This window comes from Zingiber officinale, chromosome 9A (assembly GCF_018446385.1).
Source record: "Zingiber officinale cultivar Zhangliang chromosome 9A, Zo_v1.1, whole genome shotgun sequence".
In the NCBI taxonomy this organism is placed as follows: domain Eukaryota; kingdom Viridiplantae; phylum Streptophyta; class Magnoliopsida; order Zingiberales; family Zingiberaceae; genus Zingiber; species Zingiber officinale.
Genome location: NC_056002.1, coordinates 23,434,969 through 23,457,823, shown reverse-complemented (window position 1 = coordinate 23,457,823; position 22,855 = coordinate 23,434,969). Strand labels below are relative to the sequence as shown.

The window sequence follows — 22,855 nt, the reverse complement described above, 5'->3', positions numbered from 1 at the left end:
CTACTCCGGGCTCCTGCTACGACTCTACTGTGAAGCTGCTACACCCGACTACTGCTTCGAGGATTTTAGATCGAGGTCGGCAGACTGACACATGAGCTCATTCACATCAAAAGTGTTGGTAACAAAATTATTTACTTGTACTTAATTACTGCAAAAGAACAAGTGCAATGTGATGCACTTGTTTCATCTTTCTGTACTTGATTACCTCTTTCAGAGGTACCGGAAGAGGCTTTTAGTAGATTACCCATCGATAGATCCGTGATACCTGGGTCTTGGAGTAGGAGTTGTCGAAGGCTCCGAACCAAGTAAACTGCCTGTGTTTTTCTATGTAATTTTACTTTCAACTTTGTACGTATTTTTCATTGTGCGTACTCGTGTTTTTACAAACAAGAAAATAAGTTTTTAGAAAAGCACGTGATTCACCCCCCTCTCACGCGCATCTCGATCCAACAAATACAAAATATTATTATATGTATCTTCTTAAAAGTAAGGATGAAGCTATAAAGAAATTTGCTCTATATAAGAATGAGATTAAAAACTAACTTAATAAAAAGACTAAGATGGTTCGAAGTGATCGAGGAGGTGAATATATATCACCATTTACTGAGTTGCGTGCTGAATATGGGATTAGCCACGCAATAACAACTTCTTATACTCGTTAGCAAAATGGAGTTGCTGAGTGGAAGAATCAAACTCTAAAGGAGATGATGAATGCTCTTCTATTGAGCTCTGGACTAGCAGAGTTAATGTTGGGGGAAGCTGTCTTAACAGCTAATTACCTTTTAAAAAAGGTCCTCCAGAAGAAGATAGATAAGAGCTCTTATGAGTTGTAGAATAGAAGACAACCGTCCTATAAATATTTACGAATATGAGGATGTCTTGTCAAAGTGCTGGTGTCTGATCCGAAAAGGATTAAGATAGGACCAAAGACTGTTGGTTGTATATTTATTGGATATGCACATAATAACAGTGTGTATCAATTTTTTACCTATGAGTCACAAATACCATATATACACAAGAACTCGATAATAGAATCAAGAAATGACTCGCTCTTTGAGCATTTATTTTCATATAAGACCCGAGAGGATGCTAGCTCCTCAAAACATGCATAATACAAGGTGAAGAAGATGATGACGAACCAGTTGAGGTTGAGCTTAAACGGAGCAAAAGAACTCGGGTGAAAAAAATCCTACAGATCTCACTGGAGATATGCAATTGCATCTGAGATATAATCTATCTTGTAAAATCGCACTTGGGAACTTGTGGACCTTTCTCCGGGAAATAAACCACTAGGTTGTAAGTGGATTTTCAAGAAGAAAATAAAGTCAAATGATACAATTGATAAGTATAAGGTCATATTGATAATCAAAGGATATCGACAATGAGAATGCCTTGATTACTTTGATATGTATTCTTCGGTGTCGAGAATAACTTCCATTAGAGTATTGTTGGCTATAACTGCTCTATGAAATCATGAAATACATTAGATGAATGTAAAAATAGCTTTTCTAAATGGGGATTTAGAAGAGAAAATCTACATAGAGTAACCTGAAGGGTTTTCTATGCCAGGATAGGAAAACAAGGTTTGTAGATTGGTGAAGTCATTATATGACCTGAAACAAGTACTAAAGCAGTGATATAAGAAATTTGATAATGTCATAAAGGAATGTGAATTCAAGATCAATGAGTGTTATAAATGTGTCTACATGAAAGCCACAGAGAATGACTACATCATCTTGTGCATATATGTATATGACATACTTATCATTGGGAGTAATGATAAGATAATCAAATCCACTAAAGATATGTTGAACTCAAGATTTGACATGAAAGACATGTGTCTAACTGATGTGATTCTAGGAATAAAAAATCTTAGAATGACAGACAGACTTGTTCTTAGTCAGTCTTATTACGTGGACAAAATTTTTAAGAAATTCACCAAGGATGATACTGCGTTGGCACGAATGCCGATAGATATGAGTTAATATCTATCGAAAAATTCAGATAAAAGTATCTCTCAAATAGAGTACTCTCGAGTGATTGAAAGTTTGATGTACCTAATAAGTTGTACGCAACTAGACTTAATCTACACAGTAAATAAACTGTCTAGATACACAAGTCTCAGTATTAAGCACTAGAAAAGGATAACAAAAGTACTGAGGTACTTGAGGTATACTCGTGAATATGAGCTGCACTATACGAGATATCCTAGTATGATCGAATGATACAATGATGCAAGTTGGATATCTGACATAAAAGACTCTAAATCTACGAGTGGATATGTATTCACTCTGGGAGGTGCAACCATTTCTTGGAAATCTTCTAAGCAAGCAGTAATAGCCAGATTACGATGGAATCTGAGTTTATAGCTCTTGACAAATATGGTGAAGAAGCTGAATGACTATGACAATTCTTAGAAGAATTTCCAAGATGGATGAAATCTATGCCGACGATTTGCATACATTACTATAGTCAATCATCAACTGGTCAGGCAAAGAGCCATATGTATAATGGTAAGTCTAGACATATACGTTATAGACATAATACCATTAGACAACTACTCTCAACGAGAGTTATCACTGTTAACTATGTGAAGTCAAAGGATAACCTAGTGGATCCATTAACAAAAGGGTTAAATCGAGAGTTAGTTGCAAGCTCATCACGAGGAATGAGTTTGATGCCGTTGTCAGCGATCAGTGCAAAGGACACCCAACCTATACTTACTGGAGATCCCAAGAACTAGGTTCAAGGAGACAATCAAATTTACACTGGTTAGACACACTGTAGGGGATAACCTAATAAAACAGTGGTTGGACCAGGGTAAGCCGATGGACTTTTAATGATCAAGAAGAGTAGATGGTTACTCTCGAGGGATCACCTATGTGAGGAAGAAGTGGAGTCGCTTCAAAGAGAATTGGAGGCATAATTCTCAGAGCTTTTCACAGAACCAGACGTGTTCATGGCCAAGAACAAACACACTCATGAGAATTGAGTTGTATCAGGGAGAGTCTTGGTTGAGATTTGTTATTGCTTACACAGACGGCAGAACAGTTCAAGAACATCATGTCTACTGTCAACCAGTAAGCAAATAGATCTTCACAAGAGAAGGTTCAAAGGGTATGATCCGGCGATAAGAACAGGGACCCCCCTCTGAGGGAAGTCAACGCCATGTAGAAATCAAAGGGTCAAACGGCCGACCGGAGAAGGGGAGACCGGTCGGCCGAACGGGGTCTCAGCGGAATCAAAAACAACCCGACGGGGAGTCGGGTCTCCGACGCTCATGGGGAACAGGGTCGCCAGGCCGATCGGGAAGCCCGCTCAGCCGAGGCAGAAAACAACAATACTGTGAACAGTCAGCAGAGCACCCGACCGGGAATCTCCCGAGCGGACCAGCACATACGACCGGCCGAACGTGAGGGGACTGCCGACCGGCCGAACGCTCGGCATGGGGTAAGAAGAGACAAAAGGACAAGGGAACATCATCTGACAGCGGGTATGTTCAACGACCAGGCCATACGCAGGATCTTATGACAGAGGGTTCCTTTGTCCCATCAGAGGTGTGCTCGGACTGTAGCAGTATGGTGTCATGTAAGCTTTTCTGACAAGCACATACTGAGGTATGTGCTGAGGACACGTATTCGCCTCGGTATGTGTGCGTGAGCCCCTTCACAGCTCTATATAAGGAGCCTCACACTTCGTCGGAGGTACGCATTCTCTGATATTGAGAGCCACTTCTTTGTTGTCCACTTGCCTGACTTGAGCGTCGGAGGGTCGTCGTCGGGAACCCCTTCTCGGCCCGACTTCCTTGCAGGTTCACCGGAGGTCCGTACGACCGGTCGGAGATCCATGTCAGCAGTTCGGAGAGTGCCACGTGCCCAGCGTCCGTTGATTCAGCGTTCGGACAGGATCAATTTGGCGCCGTCTGTGGGAACGCTCTTGCATCCGATCGGAAGCAATGGACGAAGCTGGACGACCGCACTTGGTGATGCTCTCCACAGAGGAGCTCGACGCTCTGATCGAGACAAGAGCAGCTAAGCTTGTGGAACAACAGAGACAGAAGTCGCAAGCCGAGCGGATTGAGCAGCAAGCGACATCAGCATCAGGGGGCCGAGCGGAAGCACCCCCGGCCACAGTTCCATTTCATCGGGCCCTATTCCGCACGCCTCCTGAAGCCACAGCAGTTAATCGTGATCGAGGATCTTCATCAGATGAAGTACCAATACGAGACAACAGAAAAGGCAAGGCCTCCCGAGCGGACACCTCCCCCGAGCGGATCAACCGTCAATTCTCAGAGGTCATCCTGCGGGACCCTCTGCCAAAGCACTATGTGCCCTCGGCGATCGGTGAATACAACGGAACCACCGACCCGGACGATCATTTGGGTAAGTTTGACAACACGACTACCCTTCATCAATACACAGATGGAGTGAAGTGTCGGGTTTTCCTAACCACCCTCTCGGGATCGGCTCAATGGTGGTTTCGGAGATTGCCGGACGGATCCATCGCAAGTTTCAAAGACTTCCGCACGGCCTTCCTCCATCACTTTGCAAGCAGTTGGCGCTATCAGAAGACAAGTGTCAGCCTGTTCGCCATCAAGAAAGAGCCCAGAGAGCCGCTTAGAGCTTATATCCAACGATTCAACCAGGTGGCCATGGACATTCCAACGACCACCTCAGAGACAATGATGAACGCATTTACGCAATGCCTCGTGGACGGTGACTTCTTTCGTTCGCTCATTCGGAAGCCGCCCCGAGATTACGATCATATGTTACACCGGGCCAATGAATACATCAACGTGGAGGAAGCCCAGGCGGCCCGAAGAAAAGAAGTCACAACTGACCGACCAGCACCTGCCGAGTGGAAGCCTGTCACTTGCCAAGAGCCGCCCAGAGGACCGCGGGCCGAAGCAGTCCGCTCTCACCATGCGAGGTCCCATGTCCAAGAGGTAGCTGCCGAGCGACCCAAACCAAAGAAGAAGGTATGGACCCCCCATATTCTGCTCTTTCCATCAGACCGATACACACAACACAAGAGATTGCCGAAGCCTTCCTCTGATCGCCCACCCCGTGCCCCGGGGTGGCCACCGCCGATCGCCATCATCCGACAGGCGACAGCGACCTCGTAAAGCCGATCGAATGATATTCGACAGGCGACAGAGACAGACTCCAGAGAGGCATCATACTCCGAGGCGTGAGGACAATGCCCGGATGTCTAGGGAGCGACCGAGACCGTCCGCTCGGGAAGAAGAAAATAGAAGTAACACTTCCCGAGGCGAAATCAACATTATTGCTGGCAGGCCGACCAGAGGCGACTCCAACAGAGCAAGGAAGGCGAGCGTCAGATAGCTTCAGATCCATGCGGTCAGATGTAGCCAAGAACGGGCGAGCGGTCCCGAAATCAGCTTCGGGCCCAGGGACTTGGAGGGAGTCGAAGTGCCGCATGACGACGCTCTCCTCATCAAAGCGGTAATAGCCAACTACACTATTCACCGCGTTTTCATTGATACAGGAAACTCGGTCAATATTATATTCAAAAAGGCCTTCGACCAACTACAAATTGATCGAGCCGAGCTGCTTCCCATGACAACCTCCCTCTACGGGTTTACGGGCAATGAAGTTCTGCCGGTTGGACAGGTCCGACTGGCTATCTCGCTGGGAGAAGAGCCGCTCTAAAGGATGCGGACTGCCAACTTCGTCGTGGTCGACTCTCCTTCAGCATACAACGTCATTTTGGGGCGACCGGCGCTCAGCAAGTTCCGAGCGGCCGTCTCCACCTTCCACCAGAAAATCAAGTTCCAGGTGGAAGATAAAGTGGGAGAAGTACGAGGAGACCAGCTGGCGGCTCGGCGATGTTATGTCGAGATGGTCCGAGCTGAAGCTAATTCTGCTCGGAAGACGCTGCGGATCGAGGTGAACGCTATAATCGAAACACCACCCACTTTGGTTTATGAAGAAAAAGAGGAAGTGCAGATTCACCCGATCCGATCGGAGGCCACCACATTCATTGCGGTCGATCTGGAGGCAAGCCAGAAAGAGGAAGTAATCAAATGCCTCCAGAGAAACTGTGATGTCTTCGTTTGGTCGACGCATGAGCTGCCCGGAATTTCGCCGAGTATAGCGCAGCATGAGCTCCACGTCCGATCGGACGCTCGGCCGGTGAAACAAAGGAAGAGGGACTTCAGCGCCGAACAAAATGCCATCATCCGAGCGGAGGTCGAGAGGCTCCGGGAGGCCGGCCACATACGCGAGGTCCAATTCCCGAGCTGGCTGGCGAATGTGGTACTAGTCTCCAAGCCGGGCAACAAGTGGAGAGTGTGCATCGATTTCCGGGATCTCAACAAAGCGTGTCCGAAGGATTTTTATCCTCTGCCCCGGATCGATCAACTGGTGGACTCCATAGCCGGCTGCGAGTTGATATGCATGCTCGACGCTTATCAGGGCTACCATCAAGTGCCGCTCGCCCGAGAAGATCAAGAGAAGGTTAGCTTCGTTACAATCGACGGCACATACTGCTACAATGTGATGTCGTTCGGACTGAAGAACGCAGGGGCAACCTACCAGCGCTTGATGAACAAAGTGTTCAAGGAGCAGATCGGACGAAATTTGGAAGTGTACGTGGATGATATTCTCATCAAGTCCGTCCGAGCGGCCGATCTCTTGAAAGACATGGAAAAGACTTTCCGAACGCTGAGGCAGTATGGAGTTAAGCTGAACCCTCAGAAGTGTCTGTTCGGAGCAAAAGGCGGGCGTTTCTTGGGCTACATAGTGACCGAGCAGGGCATCGAGGCAAATCCCAGCAAGGTGAAAGCATTACAAGATATGCCGCCTCCGAGAAATCTGAGGGAAGTACAGCGCTTGACCGATCGGATAACAACATTGTCCAGATTCATCTCGAAGACGGCCGATCGGAGTCTCCCGTTTTTCAAAATCTTGCGCAAGGCTACCAAGTTCCATTGGGATGAAGAATGCGATCGGGCGTTCGAAGAGCTGAAGACGTACTTGAACTCTCTGCTTGTGCTAGCCAAGCCAGCTGTGGGTGAGCCACTCTGTATTTACTTATCTTTAACTGAGCAAGCAGTAGGCTCGACATTAGTAAGGGCGAGCGGAGAAGAACCTGTGTATTTCTTAAGCCATATTTTAAAAGACGCCGAATCTCGCTACACTGGGCTCGAGAAGCTGGCTTTTGCTTTGGTCCTCGCCGCTCGGAGACTTCGTCCCTATTTCTTGGCACATACAATCATTGTTCGGACGAATAGCCCGTTGGGGAGAGTGCTGTTGAATCCAGAAGTGTCCGGGCGGCTCATGAAATGGACAACGGAGTTGAGCGAATTTGATATTCAGTATCAACCCCGTTCGGCGATAAAGGCGCAGTCCTTGGCGGATTTTATCACTGAAGTGCAAAAGCCAGAGCCCGAAGCTATGTGGAAACTCTACGCGGAAGCCTTCGAAAAGCTCAAGGCCAATTTCAGAGAAGTCATTATCTAGAAGATACCCCGAGCGGAAAACCAGGCGGCAGATGAGTTAGCCAAACTCGCAAGTTCAATAACGTCGGTCGTCATCCAGCAGCCAATTGAACAAGTATCTTTGGTGGCACACGTCGACCGGATGGAGGGCCTCGCGTTTCCGAGCGATTGGAGGGCAGCCATCATAGAGTTTCTGCGCTCGGTTGCGACACCTTCCGATCGGGAGGCTGCCCAGCTATTAAGAAGGAGAGCCGGTCGGTTCACACTTATTGGAGACCAACTCTACAAGAAGGCTTTCTCCCGACCACTGTTGAAGTGCGTCAGCTCGGAGGACGTGGCGTACATCCTCCAAGAAGTGCATCAAGGATCGTGCGGAGGGCATCCGGGCGGACGATCGCTGGCTAGGAAGATCCTGCTGGCCGGGTACTTCTGGCCAACACTGCAAGCAGACGCCACTTGGACCGTCGCGACGTGCCTCTCCTGCCAGAAGTACCACAACTTCTCCCATCGACCGGTAGAGGAGATGAAAGCGTCTGCGGTATCCTGTCCGTTCGATCAGTGGGGAATGGATATCGTGGGTCTGTTCCCTATGGCGACCGGTCAGCGGAAGTTTCTACTGGTGGCGATCGACTACTTTTCCAAATGGGTGGAGGCCGAGCCGCTAGCCAGGATCACCGAGCAGATGGTCAAGAAGTTTATCTGGCAGCATATAATCTGTCGGTTCGGCATCCCTCGCTGGCTCGTATCTGATAATGGACGACAGTTCACCGGGAAGCTGCTAGAAGATTGGTGCAAAAGTTATGGCATTGAACAACACTTTACTTCCATGGCATACCCCCAAAGCAACGACCAAGCGGAAGTAACCAACAGAGAAATCCTTAGAATTCTGCGAGCTCGCCTTGACCATATAGAAGGAAGCTGGGTGGACGAGCTGTCGGGCGTCTTATGGGCTATCCGCACGACCCCAAAGGAAGGAACAGGCGTTACGCCATTCCATTTGGTGTACGGCGGCGAAGCGGTGATCCCCGTGGAAGTTGGCGTCGAGTCCGTCCGGATCCAGAATTATGATGATGATAACGCCGAGCGGAGGAACATGGAGCTGGATTTGGTCGACGAAGAGCGAGCCAAGGCGTCCGTCCGGCTGATGGCGTACCGGCAAAGAATGAAGCAGAACTACAACCGGCGCGTGATCCCTAGAGCATTCCAAGTTGGCGACATTGTCTGGAAGAAAGTAAAGCCGATCGGCGACGTTGACAAGCTAGAGGCTCCTTGGGCGGGCCCCTTCAAAGTCATCGAAAAGCTCCGCTCGGGTGCTTATTATTTGGAGGATGAAGACGGACGGCGGCTAGATCGACCATGGAGCGCGAATCATCTCCAGCCGTACCCGAGCTGGGTGAGAGGTGCGCTGATGTAATTTTACATATGTTTTGGTCGCCTATGTCCTTGTAATGCAGGAAGCAAAAAGATAAAAGATGGCCAATAGCTTCGCCGAACGACAGTGTTAAAATTAGCCTTAAAGGCCGTCGAGCTCCGACGTTAAATATCGAGAGTCGAGCCGGCGACTATAAACCCTCCGAGCGGAAGACCGTCGAGCTCCGACGTTAAATATCGAGAGTCGAGCCGGCGACTATAAACCCTCCGAGCGGAAGACCGTCGAGCGCCGACGTTAAATATCGAGAGTCGAGCCGGCGACTATAAACCCTCCGAGCGGAAGACCGTCGAGCTCCGACGTTAAATATCGAGAGTCGAGCCGGCGACTATAAACCCTCCGAGCGGAAGACCGTCGAGCTCCGACGTTAAATATCGAGAGTCGAGCCGGCGACTATAAACCCTCCGAGCGGAAGACGTTAAATATCGAGAGTCGAGCCGGCGACTATAAACCCTCCGAGCGGAAGACGTTAAATATCGAGAGTCGAGCCGGCGACTATAAACCCTCCGAGCGGAAGACCGTCGAGCTCCGACGTTAAACATCGAGAGTCGAGCCGGCGACTATAAACCCTCCGAGCGGAAGACCGTCGAGCTCCGACGTTAAATATCGAGAGTCGAGCCGGCGACTATAAACCCTCCGAGCGGAAGACCATCGAGCTCCGACGTTAAATATCGAGAGTCGAGCCGGCGACTATAAACCCTCCGAGCGGAAGACCATCGAGCTCCGACGTTAAACATCGAGAGTCGAGCCGGCGACTATAAACCCTCCAAGCGGAAGACCGTCGAGCTCCGACGTTAAATATCGAGAGTCAAGCCGGCGACTATAAACCCTCCGAGCGGAAGACCGTCGAGCTCCGACGTTAAATATCGAGAGTCGAGCCGGCGACTATAAACCCTCCGAGCGGAAGACCATCGAGCTCCGACGTTGAACATCGAGAGTCGAGCCGGCGACTATAAACTCTCCGAGCGGAAGACCGTCGAGCTCCGACGTTAAATATCGAGAGTCGAGTCGGAGATTATAAACCCTCCGAGCGGAAGACCGTCGGGCTCCGACGTTAAATATCGAGAGTCGAGCCGGCGACTATAAACCCTCCGAGCGGAAGACCGTCGAGCTCCGACGTTAAATATCGAGAGTCAAGCCGGCGACTATAAACCCTCCGAGCGGAAGACCGTCGAGCTCCGACGTTAAATATCGAGAGTCGAGCCGGCGACTATAAACCCTCCGAGTGGAAGACCGTCGAGCTCCGACGTTAAATATCGAGAGTCGAGCCGGCGACTATAAATCCACCGGCCGGACGAAGGTAATAAAGAGGACTTGTGAGCAAGTACCCAAAGCATTCAACCGCCTATACGTTCCGTTCAGCCCAGTACCCAAAGGTACTTCATCAACATCCAGCGAACAACCTCTTCTGTCGAAGCAGGACGTATTCAGTCGAGCGGAAAAGTTACGCAAAATACTTCGTAAAAATCCCTTTCGAACACAAGAGAGGTGTGACGAGAGGCGAGCGGACAGCACACATATTGACTAGCAAAAGGACAAAGCAAACAAAAGGATATCATATTAAAGAAACTAAGGCCGAGCGACCAAATTACAAAAAAAAAGGATAGTCTTTGGCCGAGCGGCCGAATTGCACATATACTTTCTATTCCAAATACTCGTAGAGATCCTTCGGGATGTTGTTGAGGAGCGTTGCCTGGTCCTGAGCAGGGATGACGGCGGAATCGGGAAGTTGCCCTTTGGACTTCAAATATTCTGTCGTGGCATTCATGGCAAGTTCAAAGGCCATGTACATCCGCTCGCAAACTTTCTCCGAAAATTCGGCCGAGTGGACGTAATTCTGTCTCAGGGCGGCGACCCGACTTGGCTCGGCCTCTTGGTATTCTTTGAGAGCTGTCCGGGAAGCTTCGGCGTCCGCCTGATGTTCTTGCAAAGCAGCTTCGAGCTTCTTCACCTCATCCGAGCGGGCAATCTTCTCGTTGGCCAGTTGCTCCATCAACTCCTTTACTTTCTGCTCCAATCCCCGAGCCTCGACATTCTTTTTCTCCAGATCGGAGATGATCGTGTTTTTCCGAGTGGTGGCCAGGTTTATTTTTTGGTTGAGCGTCTTGACTTGCTGCTCGATCTCGGCTAAAGTGTGGGCCTGATCAGCCGTCTTCTTCTGCTCGACCGCCAACAAGTTTTGGGCCTTCTTGAGCTCTTTCTGTAGCTCAGAGTAAGAAGGGCCTTGGGAGCCGGGCGGACCGCCCGCAGCCTTCAATCTCCTCAATTCTTCATCCACCATCGCCAGACGGTTGGAGACAGCAATCTCCTCCACCCATCTCTGACAAAAAAGAAAAGAGAAGTTGTTAATGGCCGATCGACAAGAATGCATAAAAAACTCGGAAGAAAACACACTTACCCCAGTAGCCTGCTGCATGTGGCTATTGGCCAAGTTGCTGAGAGGAATCATTGCGACACGTGCCCGAGCGTCGGCCCACATTTCAGCTAAAGGCCCTTTCATGGTGATCAAGTGCTCGGGCGTTGTCGACTGATCGACTTCGGGCATTAATTCTTCGGTGGGGAGATGCAAGGAGACCCGGATGGTGCGACGACGACCGGGAGTCGTCTGGGCGGACGCCGGGGAAGGATCGGAGGCCGGCGCAGAAAATTGGGATAAAATCGCTGAACGATGGACTTTGCGGGGAGTAGGTGGAAGGGCGCTGATCGGAACGACCTCAAGGGGGTCCGCTGACGCGTCTAGTTGGGAGGGCGTCCGATCGGACGAAATCGCCTCCACCTCTGGCGCTTTGCCTCGAGAAGCGGCGGTGACCCGCTCGGACGGATGGATCGCAGAAGTAGCCGAGCGGAGTGGCGTTTCAGCCCGGCATCTTTTTTGTCGGAGGGGGCGCTCTTCCTCTTGCGCCGAGCCCTCCTCCCAAGCGGAAGGCTCTCGACTAGCAGTCACTACAACAAAAACCTTCATAGACATCGGTTTTCCACCGGTGTCTATTTCATTTTCGACCGATGTCTATGAAGCCGATGTTAAAAGTCTGCCATTTTAGACATCGGGTTAAAACCGGTGTAGTATCACTTAACGACACCGGTCTTCGAATCGGTTATTAACCGGTGTAGTATCACTTAACGACACTGTTTCATCAACGGTGTAAAACCGATGTAATATTGTATGTTAATAACACCAGTTTTGGCAGCGGTAAATGACCGATGTAATATTAGTTAATAACACCGGTTTTACAGCGGTGGAAAACCGATGTAATATGTATATTTTTTTAACAGCACAATTTGATTTCCGAAACAATGAAAAACCGACAATAACAAAAAAAATACACAAATATTCACAAATTATACAAATATTCTTCATTCAATAATATCCATAAAATACACAAATATTCACAAATTATATAAATAATCTTCTTACAACAATATCCATAAAATACCCAAACATTCTTTTTACATCAAAAGCTAGCTAATAGATATCAAAATCAAGGTAGAACATTCTTTTAACACATCAAGGTAGAATCGCACTTCAAATGTAATCTAGCATGCATTCAGCCCACTCGAACCGCACTTCATCAATTTCAACTCTGGAGTACTTGAGATTTGTAAACTCTAAAAACACATATATCCACCATATGTCAAATAACTAAAACAAATGTGTACATGTATCAAATAAAATAGAATACTGAGTTTTTAAAGGCTGCTGTGGAAGATAACGAATATAACATAGAATTAGGGGTGTCAAAAATGAACCCGACCCGACGACCCAACCCGAGTCGACCCGAAAAAAATCAGGTTCGGGTTGGGCATTTTCGGGTTCGGGTCGGGTTCGGGTTGGAGGGTTGGAGAGTAAAAAATTTTCAGGTTGGGTCGAGTCGGGTTGACCCGGGTTGACTCGGGTTGACTTAAATATAGGGTTTTGTGAGTTTTTTTGGGGTTAAATCAAATTTTATTTTAAAAATTTAGATATTTTTATGTATATTTGTATGATAATGATGGAGTATTGAGATAAAAGTGAAGAATTATAGGGAAAATAGCCCAAAAAAGTCGTTTTGAATCGGATTTTCGGGTTATATGGGTCGGGTTCGGGTTGATCGGGTTGGTCGGGTTCGGGTTCGGGTTTAGGTGTTTTGGGTTGAACTCGGGTTCGGGTCGGGTTCGGGTTTGGTTAAAAAAAAAAAAAAAACTCAACTCGACCCAACCCGACCCGACCCACCCGAATTGACACCCCTACATAGAATCTAAAACTTTCATATATGACACTTAGTATATGCTACTTAGAATATAACATAGATAATTTGCTCCTTCTAATTCAAGTGTACAGATTGATAAGAACCGACAGCATCATACAACAACTTACTAGGCATGATAATGGTTGAACAAAGAAATATGACTACACAACAAATCCAGTGAAGGAAGCATAGAAGAACAAAGCTACCTCTGATGAAGAGATATACTATTTATTGTACTACCTTTGATGCCATCTTGGTATCCTGAATATCCTCCAGGCAGAGATAATCCTCTAGAACTGATGCTTCTTCCCATGTTACCATTGCCAACAATGTTGCCTACAGAGCTTGTAAGTCTTGGCCCTACATTACCCAATACCGGAGAAACTCCCAAACCAGGAACAGAACTACGATTCCCAGAAGCTGAACTTGAGGAAATACTAGTTATTGACCCAGTGACTTCATTAATATTACTACTACTAAAAGCATGATTTCCAACAACATTAATACCCCCTCTATTTGTGACACCAGAGCCATGAGGCATCTGCATGAAAAAAAATCTAGAATCAATACTATAAAACACATTCAAAGGACCACATGATGCAGTGAAGTAATGTGGAAATAAACTCATGCCAGACCTAAGATAATGCAACCAAAAGATTGTTTGATGAGAACCGTCCACTAGGAATGCTTCCTCCTGGTTGCTGAACACCATCTGATGGTACAACACCCATTGCGGCCTCTCTGGATGCAAGCGAACCAGGCACATTTGGCAGGTTGAAGCTTCCATGAATATTATGCAATCCTTGAAGACCACCTATTTTTTTACAAACCGTAATCAAAATTCCACATACAAGCAAAATTTCACATGAATATGTTAATAAAGTTTATGTAGGAATGTCTAACAAGAAGGATGGAACCCAGGCACTGCCGCAGACTGGCCAGAAAACAATGTGGTATAGGGTCGGCCTGAGGAGTCCGCAAGATTAGATGTTGAACCATTAAGAGTTGACTGTACCAAGAGACCCAGTAATTTGATTTGCAAAAGCAAGACTAGTAAAAGCACAGGGCATGGGCTAGGTGCTAACAAACTTGGTATGCTAACTAATAAGAAAGAAACAACCGCGTCAAATTAGTATTTACATAAACTGTATTGAACATCTGCACCAAACAACAAAAGCTACTCATCTCTAACAATTGAAACTCAGCTAAGAATAAGGAATTATATTATTAATACCAAGAGTAAAATTACATCAGATACAAATCCCATACATAAAATAACAGATAGGTAATTTGGGATGAATATTGAAGTCTATAACTATTTATTCTACTTCTCTCCATCAAGCTAGAACATAATGGAGCATAGACATTGATGGTGCTTAGTTTGTCAAGTTGTACTCAATAAAGATTTGAGTAGCACTTTAGATATTAAGTTAGCAAATCATATGAAGTGGCTACACTGGTAGTCGCTAGAAGAATAAATGATGCTAGTCATACTATAAATACTGAAGACTTATTTAAAGTACTACTAAAAAATTTCTTAGAAATAAAGATTATAGTGCAATGTTTTTATCTTCAAAGGAGAAACTGTAATCATAAGATGTAAGTGATTAACTTCAGAGCCCAATTACAACCAAACCAAAAGTGATTCCTTCTTCCTTTTTTTTCCCCATGAAGAATAAATTAAGCGAGTTAGAAAGACAAGATTTTATCTGGAAACACTCCCAAAGTAAAGCAGGCATGCATTTGTATTAATTTAAGATGGCAATCTATGGCAAGCCCAAAGACAACTAACAAATAAAGGTTTTATCCTATACTCATGCATTATCACACTCCATGAGTCTAACCTCTGGCCTTTATACTCATGAAGCCAACATCACTAATGAACAAGATATCAAATATAAAAATGTCTCTAAAACTTCAAGCATACCAAGATAAAACCCTGACGAAGGGTAAGGTAGTCAACCCGTACGACCGACTTTCCAAACTGACGAAAGAAATAAGTCTGCATAATGTGATGTGACGATATTAATAAAGGAAACAAGTAAGATACATTCCTAGGCTCTATACGATCATTTAGGCAAAGAGCATTTACACCTATCATCCATAAACTGGAGTTAGGTGTTACCTTTGATAAGGAGTCTTATGTTGCTAGAGATTCTTGTATGCTTTTCCTAGTGTATTAAAAGTTCATACAAAATTTTGGATTTAAGGAACTTACCACCCAAATGACAAGGCTATTTCTGCTCCAAGAATTTGACGAGTGGAACTTCATAAAGCTTGACTGCCTTCTCATTGTCAATACCTGCATCAACACTCTTATTAAATGTTTCATTTGCTTGACAGAGCACTAGAAGAAAGATACTTTCTTTGAAGAACAAAATGGCTTAAACTAGAGATGATTAATCACCTTTAATCACTGATTTAGTTTTCCTATAGGCAAGTAGTAATTAGGCAAGCAACCTACTGAATAAATCACATTCATTCTACTTTACTGCAGGGCTGAAAAACTCACACTGCCTTATTTCCTAATTCAATAATCAAAGTAAAAAACTGCAAGCCATCATAGCAAAAAAAAAATTAACAAGGTTGTGTAATATCACAAACTTGGTGAAGGATCAATACACACAAGAGAAGATATAAAAACAAATTATTCAAACCATACAATTGGAAGAAGCGATTCTAACTTAAAAAATATGGGCATCAGACAAGTATTTGAGGAACAATAAAAGCAACTAAGCAAGATTCATCAAGAGGCTGAATTAATAATCACACTCACCTAAGGTCCTGAACAACTAAACTAAAATATAGAAAGCCAAGTGAATCCTTAGGCAGCAGTCCTTGGCAAAAATTGCCAAAAAAAGTACGAATATTCTCGGTGCACCTCATCATACTGTCCTAGTTTTTTCCTCTACCTTCATGTAGTTAACTCTTTAGATTAAATAATCTAAAAGAAGATTGAAGGAATAACTATAAACTTGATTGTTCTTCAGTCATTTCTTCTTCGTGGGTGGAATTCAGTTCTTAAGAGAGATTTCACTACTATATTATTTATATATGATAGATCCAACTCAACAGTCAAAGTTTTCTAGTTCAACATAAATCAAAGAAGATCAGATAGAACAATTTAATTAGATACCGCTAATATGCATTTTGATCAAATGAAATCACTGACATAAATATATAAAATGGTGAGCATGTAAGAAAGCCCATAAGCAGCCGATTCAAGAATAACAAAACAAAATGGAAAGCAGAAAGACTTGTAAATTCTACTTTGTCTGACTTTGAAATCATAACGATAGCAGAACATTAAATTAACTAACATGGATCTAACGCTATAGCCACCTCCATTAATCGAACAAACTAAAGCCCATATCCTGCAATAAGAAAAACATAAAATGAGAAACGAACAATTTAAAAAAAGCAACTATAAAATCAGATAAAATTTACATAAAAAAACGTGTTTTGGCCAATCTATATTATCCAGAGGGTTTGTTTGGCGACGAGAAACGAGAAAGAAAAAAAACCACAAATTTATGTCGGAAACGAAAATTTGCGGGAGGGAAAGACAGGGAGTTTCACCTCGTCGGATTCCTCCTTCTCCTCCACCTTCTCCTCCTTCTTAGGCTCCTCTGCAGCTGGGGCGCTGCCCGCGCCGCCGCTACCAGGGGCGGCGACCCCGATGGCAGCCACAGAGCCACCGGAGGGCACGGAAGCGAACTTCTCCCGGCCGGCAGCGATGACTTCCGTTATGTCCTTGCCCTTGACTTCCGCGAGGAAGTGGTTGATCCTCTTATCCTCTACCTCCGCTCCCACTACAAGCAAGAAACAAGGATCACCGAAATGAAACCAAGATAAATATGAGAGGGAAGAGAGTTTGACCTGATTCAAGGATGGATATGATATCATCGGCGGAGGGGTTGGGGTTGCCGCCGAGGACGGCTAGGAGATAAGCCGCCACAATTTTCATCTTCGCTTCGAGATTTGCAGACGACGATGCCGCTGTTGTAAGGTCTCGGACCTCTCGATGATGAGTGCGTAGAATGAGGTGGGTCGGCTTAATTCCAATTTGTATCTTATCAAAACCCTAGGGTTGGGTCAGCGGAGGGAGAGCAGCGGAATGCAGGAGTAGGGGTGGGAGACGCAGCAGCGGCGGCGGCGAGGGGAAAGTTGGTCTTGGCCTTGGAACCACGGAACGCGCGAGCGGCGGAGTCGTAGGCCAGAGCGGCAGCCTCGGCCGAGTCGAAGGTTCCGAGCCACACCCTGACCTTCTTCCAGGGGTCCCTGATCTCGGCCGCGAACCGCCCCCACGGCCGCTTGCGCACGCCGCGGAACCGCGTCTCCGCTACTGCCGCCGCCGGCTCCACCAGAACTCGGCCTTTCTTCATCTGGCCAACAGATCGACGGAATGAAAAGGAACAAAAGAAGGGGGAAGAGGGAGCGAGAAATGGGATCAAAGGAAGAGGCATGCTAATTTCGCCATGTTGAATTGTTCAAAATTGGGGAGATAAATTGGCTGGTTGCTTCATCCAAGGCGAGGAGAAACCCAAAAGAAAAAGAAAGGGCGCTAAGAAAGTCCACCAGAATTTTGGTTCATAGACACCGGTTTTAAAAACCGCGGTTAAAATCGGTATCTATTAATGAAAAAAAGGCGCTCATAGACATCGGCTAAAAAAACCGATGTCTATGAGCGAAAATCTGCGCTCATAGACACCGGTTTTTGGAAAAACCGGTGTAAAATACTCAAAGACATCGGTTTTTGCTTAAAACTGTTGTTGTTCCACTGATGTCTATGAGGGTTTTTCTTGTAGTGAGTTGCGCCAGCCGCTGGCTCTGGGAGAGAAGCCTGAGCGGCCGACTCCCCAACATTTGTCCCGCTCTCCCCCTCATTAGAGCCGACTGGCTGGATGCCGAGCGCTTCCATCTCTTTGGCCGCCGCGGCTTCGAGAGCCGCCGCCTTCCTCTTCAAAATTCCAGCCATCACCGACTCCATGACAATGTTCGCTGCAAAGGAAAAAAGAGAAAATCAGTTAGCAATTAAAATGAATTCACAAAGTAAAATTCTTACCGAAGCGGCTCGAAAGGGGGGGTCCTGATCGGACTCAGACCGAATATATACATCACCCCTTCAGGCAGGAACTTGTTGATGTCAAACCTCAGAACGACCATCATGTTGGCGGCATGAAGATAGTCCGGTCGGGTTTTGAACCTTTTGAGCTCTTGTGAGGTTGGTGGTCCGATCTGCCACTTCGTTAGGAAGGGGGCCCGCTCGGGAAGGCGAATATAAAAGTAAAATTCTTTCCAATGCTTATTGGAAGAGGGTAGTTTATTGAAGAAAACTAAACCGGGCCGAGCCTGGAACATGTAGGTGCCCAACTCGGACTGTTTAGGGTAGTAGAAATAGTAGAAGACCTCCGGTCGGAGGGGAATGTTATGGATTTTGAATAGGACGACAACGTCGCATAGAAGGCGGAAAGTGTTGGGGACTAGGCTTCCGAGCGGAATGTCGAAAAAGTTGCAAACTTCAACGATGAAGGGATGAATGGGGAGTCGCAGACCGACAGTGAACTGGTCGCGGAAAACACAAAAGGCTCCGCGCGGCGGTTTGTGTGGCCGAGCGGAGGGAGTGGGTAAGATAATTTCGAGGTCAGAAGGGATGTCAAAACTATCTATCAGAATGTCGGCGTCGCGCCGATCGAAGCGCGACTCCATGGTGGTATACCATCGGCCGAGGGCTTGGTCTTGTGGCTGGGAAGAGCTAGCCATTGTCCGAGCGGACAAAATCAAAAAAGGCGAAGAAAGGTAGAGGATAGGAGAAAGAAGACAACAAACGAAACGATGCCCCGAGGATCGAAACTCGGGAAAGAAATGCAGAGAAAACACAAGAAACAAAGAGAGAAAGAAGGAAAACCTTACAGAAAAGAAGGAGGATCGACGAAGAACGCGGGATCACAGGAAAGGGAGAATCGGAGTCGCCGGAGCACTGAAAACGCCGAAGCTTCTGGGCATGCGAGAGCAGAAATGCGGCGAAGGCGGAGAAAGCGAAGGCTTTATAGGGATGAGCTCGAGCGGCCTCCACCGTCGGATTCAGGTCGCGAGAACCAAAGCACGCATCGGGCCGTCCATTTCAAATCGCCTCGGTCTCGTCGCCTGCGACGCCGTCGCCATACGATGACGGCATCAATGCCACGTGACATTCCACCACGGGAGAGCATTTAATAAGCGCCTTATCGAGGCACAGAGCGCGTGCTTGGCCTTAATGACAGAGATTGGCACGAATTCCGAGGAGATCCGAGGGATGGTGGCGTTGACTGAGGCCGTAGTTAGCACCACATCGGCCGAGCGGAGGTTCTTGGATGAGCCGCTCGGTGAAACAATCGTCCAGTCAGTCGGACTAATTGCCTCCTTCGACTAGACTTGCAGGGGAGGCAAGTGATCCGGTGGTAAGAACAGGGACCCCCCCTCTGAGGGAAGTCAACGCCACGTGGAAGTCAAAGGGTCAAACGACCGACCGGAGAAGGGGAGACCGGTTGGCCGAACGGGGTCTCAGCGGAATCAAAAACAACCTGACGGGGAGTCGGGTCTCCGACGCTCATGGGGAACAGGGTCGCCGGGCCGATCGGGAAGCCCGCTCGGCCGAGGCAGAAAACAACAATACTGTGAACAGTCAGCAGAGCACCCGACCGACTGCCGACTGGCCGAACGCTCGGCATGGGGTAAGAAGAGACAAAAAGACAAGGGAACATCATCTGACAGCGGTTATGTTCAACGACCAGGCCATACGCAGGATCTTATGACAGAGGGTTCCTTTGTCCCATCAGAGGTGTGCTCGGACTGTAGCAGTATGGTGTCAGGTAAGCTTTTCTGACAAGCACATATTGAGGTATGGCCTGAGGGCACGTATTCGCCTCGGTATGTATGCTCACATTTCACCGGAGGTACGCATTCTCTGATATTGAGAGCCACTTCTTTGTTGTCCACTTGCCTGACTTGAGCATCAGAGGGTTGTCGCCAGGAACCCCTTCCCGGCCCGACTTCCTTGCAGGTTCACCAGAGGTCCGTACGACCGGTCGGAGATCCACGTCAGCAGTTCGGAGAGCGCCACGTGCCCAGCGTCCGTTGATTCAGCGTTCGGACAGGATCAGGGTAAAACCTACCTATTCTATACTTGACTCAACTGTTGAATGCTATCATATACCATGTATTCCATTCATGTGGAGGATTGTTGGAAATATGAATGGAATCAAGATGTGGAGATGAAGAGACTCTATTGGACATGGATTGTTAGTCCCACATTAGAAGTCTCTTAGCTTTATTGTTGATTTAAATTACGGCACGTGCATTTATGTTGTAAACATATGCATAGGGAGAGACTCTTTCACGCGTGGGTGTGCAGGGGTGACTGCAAATCCAGAGTCTGAATTGTATTAAACCAAAATTGATTCGTGTGCGAGTACAACCTGCGCATATTGAATGCCGAACCGGTTGAGGCAAGATTTGCCCAAGTGAATAAATCAATATTTTGCCACCTGAATCTCTTTTTACTATCCGCTCAAGAGTGTAATGTAAATATTAATATAAAATTAATGACAATTCCGTAACATCTCGATATTAATTGTGATATTAAACTCATTAATGGTGACTCCGTAAGATATTAATGACGCTAACATCTCGGTTGTGTACGTGGTTTTGCCGTTGTATTCTGGGAAATAGACAATCCGAGAGAACCTAGAAGCACAGCCGGAGGTGGGACGAATCTGTTTCAAAGAAATTGCGTTGAACGTAAACCTCAGTATCTTATTCAGTGCATTTTCTTCCTGAATCAATGATCAACTCTTGATTCTGCTACTCACCACATTAATTCTGCAACTCGGACCACCGGAAGCTTGGCAGAACTATCCCCACCAGCAACCTGAGATTATCCACTCAGGTAATCTAAATAGAGTTAAAATTAATTTTATGTAATTTTAATTTTATAATTTCTCTAATATTTCCGGTAATAAATTATCTAACGTCAGATACTGACAGTTTGTGTTCTCATGTCCCCATCTAATGAATGAAAGAAGGCATCTTCAAGTTGGAGGAACTCTGTGGTTTACTGATGCATCTTCAAAATTGTTACTGGTTTGTAAACTCTGATTTTTCGGTAACTTTGGAGCAAAACTTGATGGTCAATACTGCATTGCTAGTGACCTGAATTGGCACTTCAGTTGTTTATATATTGCTTCAACTGTAGATCTATCTGCAAACTTAAATTGCATCATTATATATATCATTTCTAAAGTCTTGATCATGATGGGTGTTGTTTAACCAACATGATAAATTTATGAATGAGATCCTTCGCCTTTCTTGAGTTTTAAAATGGGTGTGATGCCCTTGTTTTGGATTTGATCTACAATCTCTATTTGTATTTACGTTAATTCTATGCCACTAAGTAGGTCCCTTAAGATGAATCTCTCTTCTCAACTAAGGGGAATTCATGATCTAGACAGTGATAGCCATTTGGCACGGTGCAAGTGTTTTAATTAATGCTCATCTTAAGAATTCTTAATTTTAATCTCATACGAATTAACATTCATACATATACTCGAGTTGTAAGTCAAATTGAAATATCATAATTTTTTATATTTCAATCTCATTAAATCCTTACTCGTGATCCTTTAATTTGCATTATCTTTTTTTCTAGCATATGCTGTTTTGGATGTTCTTTGTTGGATAAAAGAGGTAGAGAGGAAAGTGACTCCATTATGAATGAGATTTTAATCTTATATCGGGTGTTTTAAGTTATATTAGTTGATTTATATTATTTCATAAGTATTATAGTTGTGAATAAATATATGAGGAGAGACTCTCTCTTATATTGAGATTATTAACTCAGGCCAACTCAATAAATAAAACAAATTACTCTCCTTTGACAAAATTATCAAACATTTTTTTTTCAAGATTACTAAAAATGATCTGTTGTCAAGTTCATTTAATTACATGAGCTACTTCGTATTTAATAAAAATAAATTATTAATCAGTTTTATTTTCCATTGATAATGACGATTAATCAAAATACGACCACATGTGTTTGTAATATCTAAAATGATGATCTTATTTATTTTAAAAAAATATGGAACCGTCACATCAGCGGCCCCCTAGAGCCGGTCCCACGGATATGGAGGGAGGTAAATACAGGTACATAGGTGGAAAGTGCATAGCGGAGACGTTAACCTCAGGCAGTGACACCCCGGGGATCGACCCCTGGACCTTTCAGTCACAGAACCATGCACTCCCTATCTGTGCTACGCCCTGGGGACTGATGATCTTATTTATTTGATGTAGTGGGTGATGGTTAAGTTGTCACTAGGAATCATAGTTAGGTCCTCATAGTACTTTTTGATTTATCTTAATAGTCAGTAGAAAATTTTTATCAGACCGACTTGATTGTCTAGATTTAATGTTATATGATTCATCAATTTATTTATTGTTTTGAAAATGATGATCTTATCTCCCCTGATCACTAGGCAAATAGGTGTTCCATCGTAATCTCTTACAGAGGAAGAAGAACATTGCTCCAAATGGAGGCAGGCAAGTCACACTTCCACTATACCCCAAAAGCTCTCCCTGTGGATCATGCTTGAGTGGAGAGCAGTAAAGGGGCTCATTCTTTAATCCAGGAATCTGCCTCCTCAACAATCCTCGCCAAGCCAAGCACAAGATCCACGATTTGATGGAGGGAATATAATATAATACAAA

The 22,855-nt window shown here is 45.7% G+C and overlaps 3 protein-coding genes across 5 annotated transcripts; all 3 read right to left on the bottom strand.

Moving 5' to 3' along the window:
* Nucleotides 1-13,558: 13,558 nt before the first annotated feature.
* Nucleotides 13,559-14,147, bottom strand: LOC122021755. Its single transcript, XM_042579907.1, has 3 exons — nucleotides 14,021-14,147; nucleotides 13,753-13,931; nucleotides 13,559-13,658 (listed from the first exon to the last, which is right to left on the bottom strand). Exons 1-3 carry the CDS (start codon nucleotides 14,114-14,116, stop codon nucleotides 13,559-13,561), a joined length of 375 nt encoding a protein of 124 aa, XP_042435841.1. The 5' UTR covers nucleotides 14,117-14,147.
* A 2,306-nt stretch (nucleotides 14,148-16,453) lies between these two features.
* On the bottom strand, nucleotides 16,454-17,143 carry LOC122021325 (60S acidic ribosomal protein P2B-like). Of its 3 annotated transcripts, XM_042579445.1 has the most exons (4): nucleotides 16,997-17,143; nucleotides 16,793-16,929; nucleotides 16,697-16,741; nucleotides 16,454-16,491 (listed from the first exon to the last, which is right to left on the bottom strand). In XM_042579445.1, the coding sequence occupies exons 1-4, from the start codon at nucleotides 17,082-17,084 to the stop codon at nucleotides 16,465-16,467; spliced, it is 297 nt and encodes a 98-aa protein (XP_042435379.1). In that variant the 5' UTR covers nucleotides 17,085-17,143; the 3' UTR covers nucleotides 16,454-16,464. The 3 variants fall into 3 exon arrangements, with proteins under 3 accessions (XP_042435379.1, XP_042435377.1, XP_042435378.1); XM_042579443.1 differs by having other exon boundaries at nucleotides 16,697-16,944; nucleotides 16,976-17,143; XM_042579444.1 differs by having other exon boundaries at nucleotides 16,697-16,929.
* A 50-nt stretch (nucleotides 17,144-17,193) lies between these two features.
* LOC122019090 (ethylene-responsive transcription factor 3-like) lies at nucleotides 17,194-17,502 on the bottom strand. Its single transcript, XM_042576600.1, has one exon. The coding sequence runs from the start codon at nucleotides 17,500-17,502 to the stop codon at nucleotides 17,194-17,196; it is 309 nt and encodes a 102-aa protein (XP_042432534.1).
* Between the last annotated feature and the right edge of the window lie 5,353 nt (nucleotides 17,503-22,855).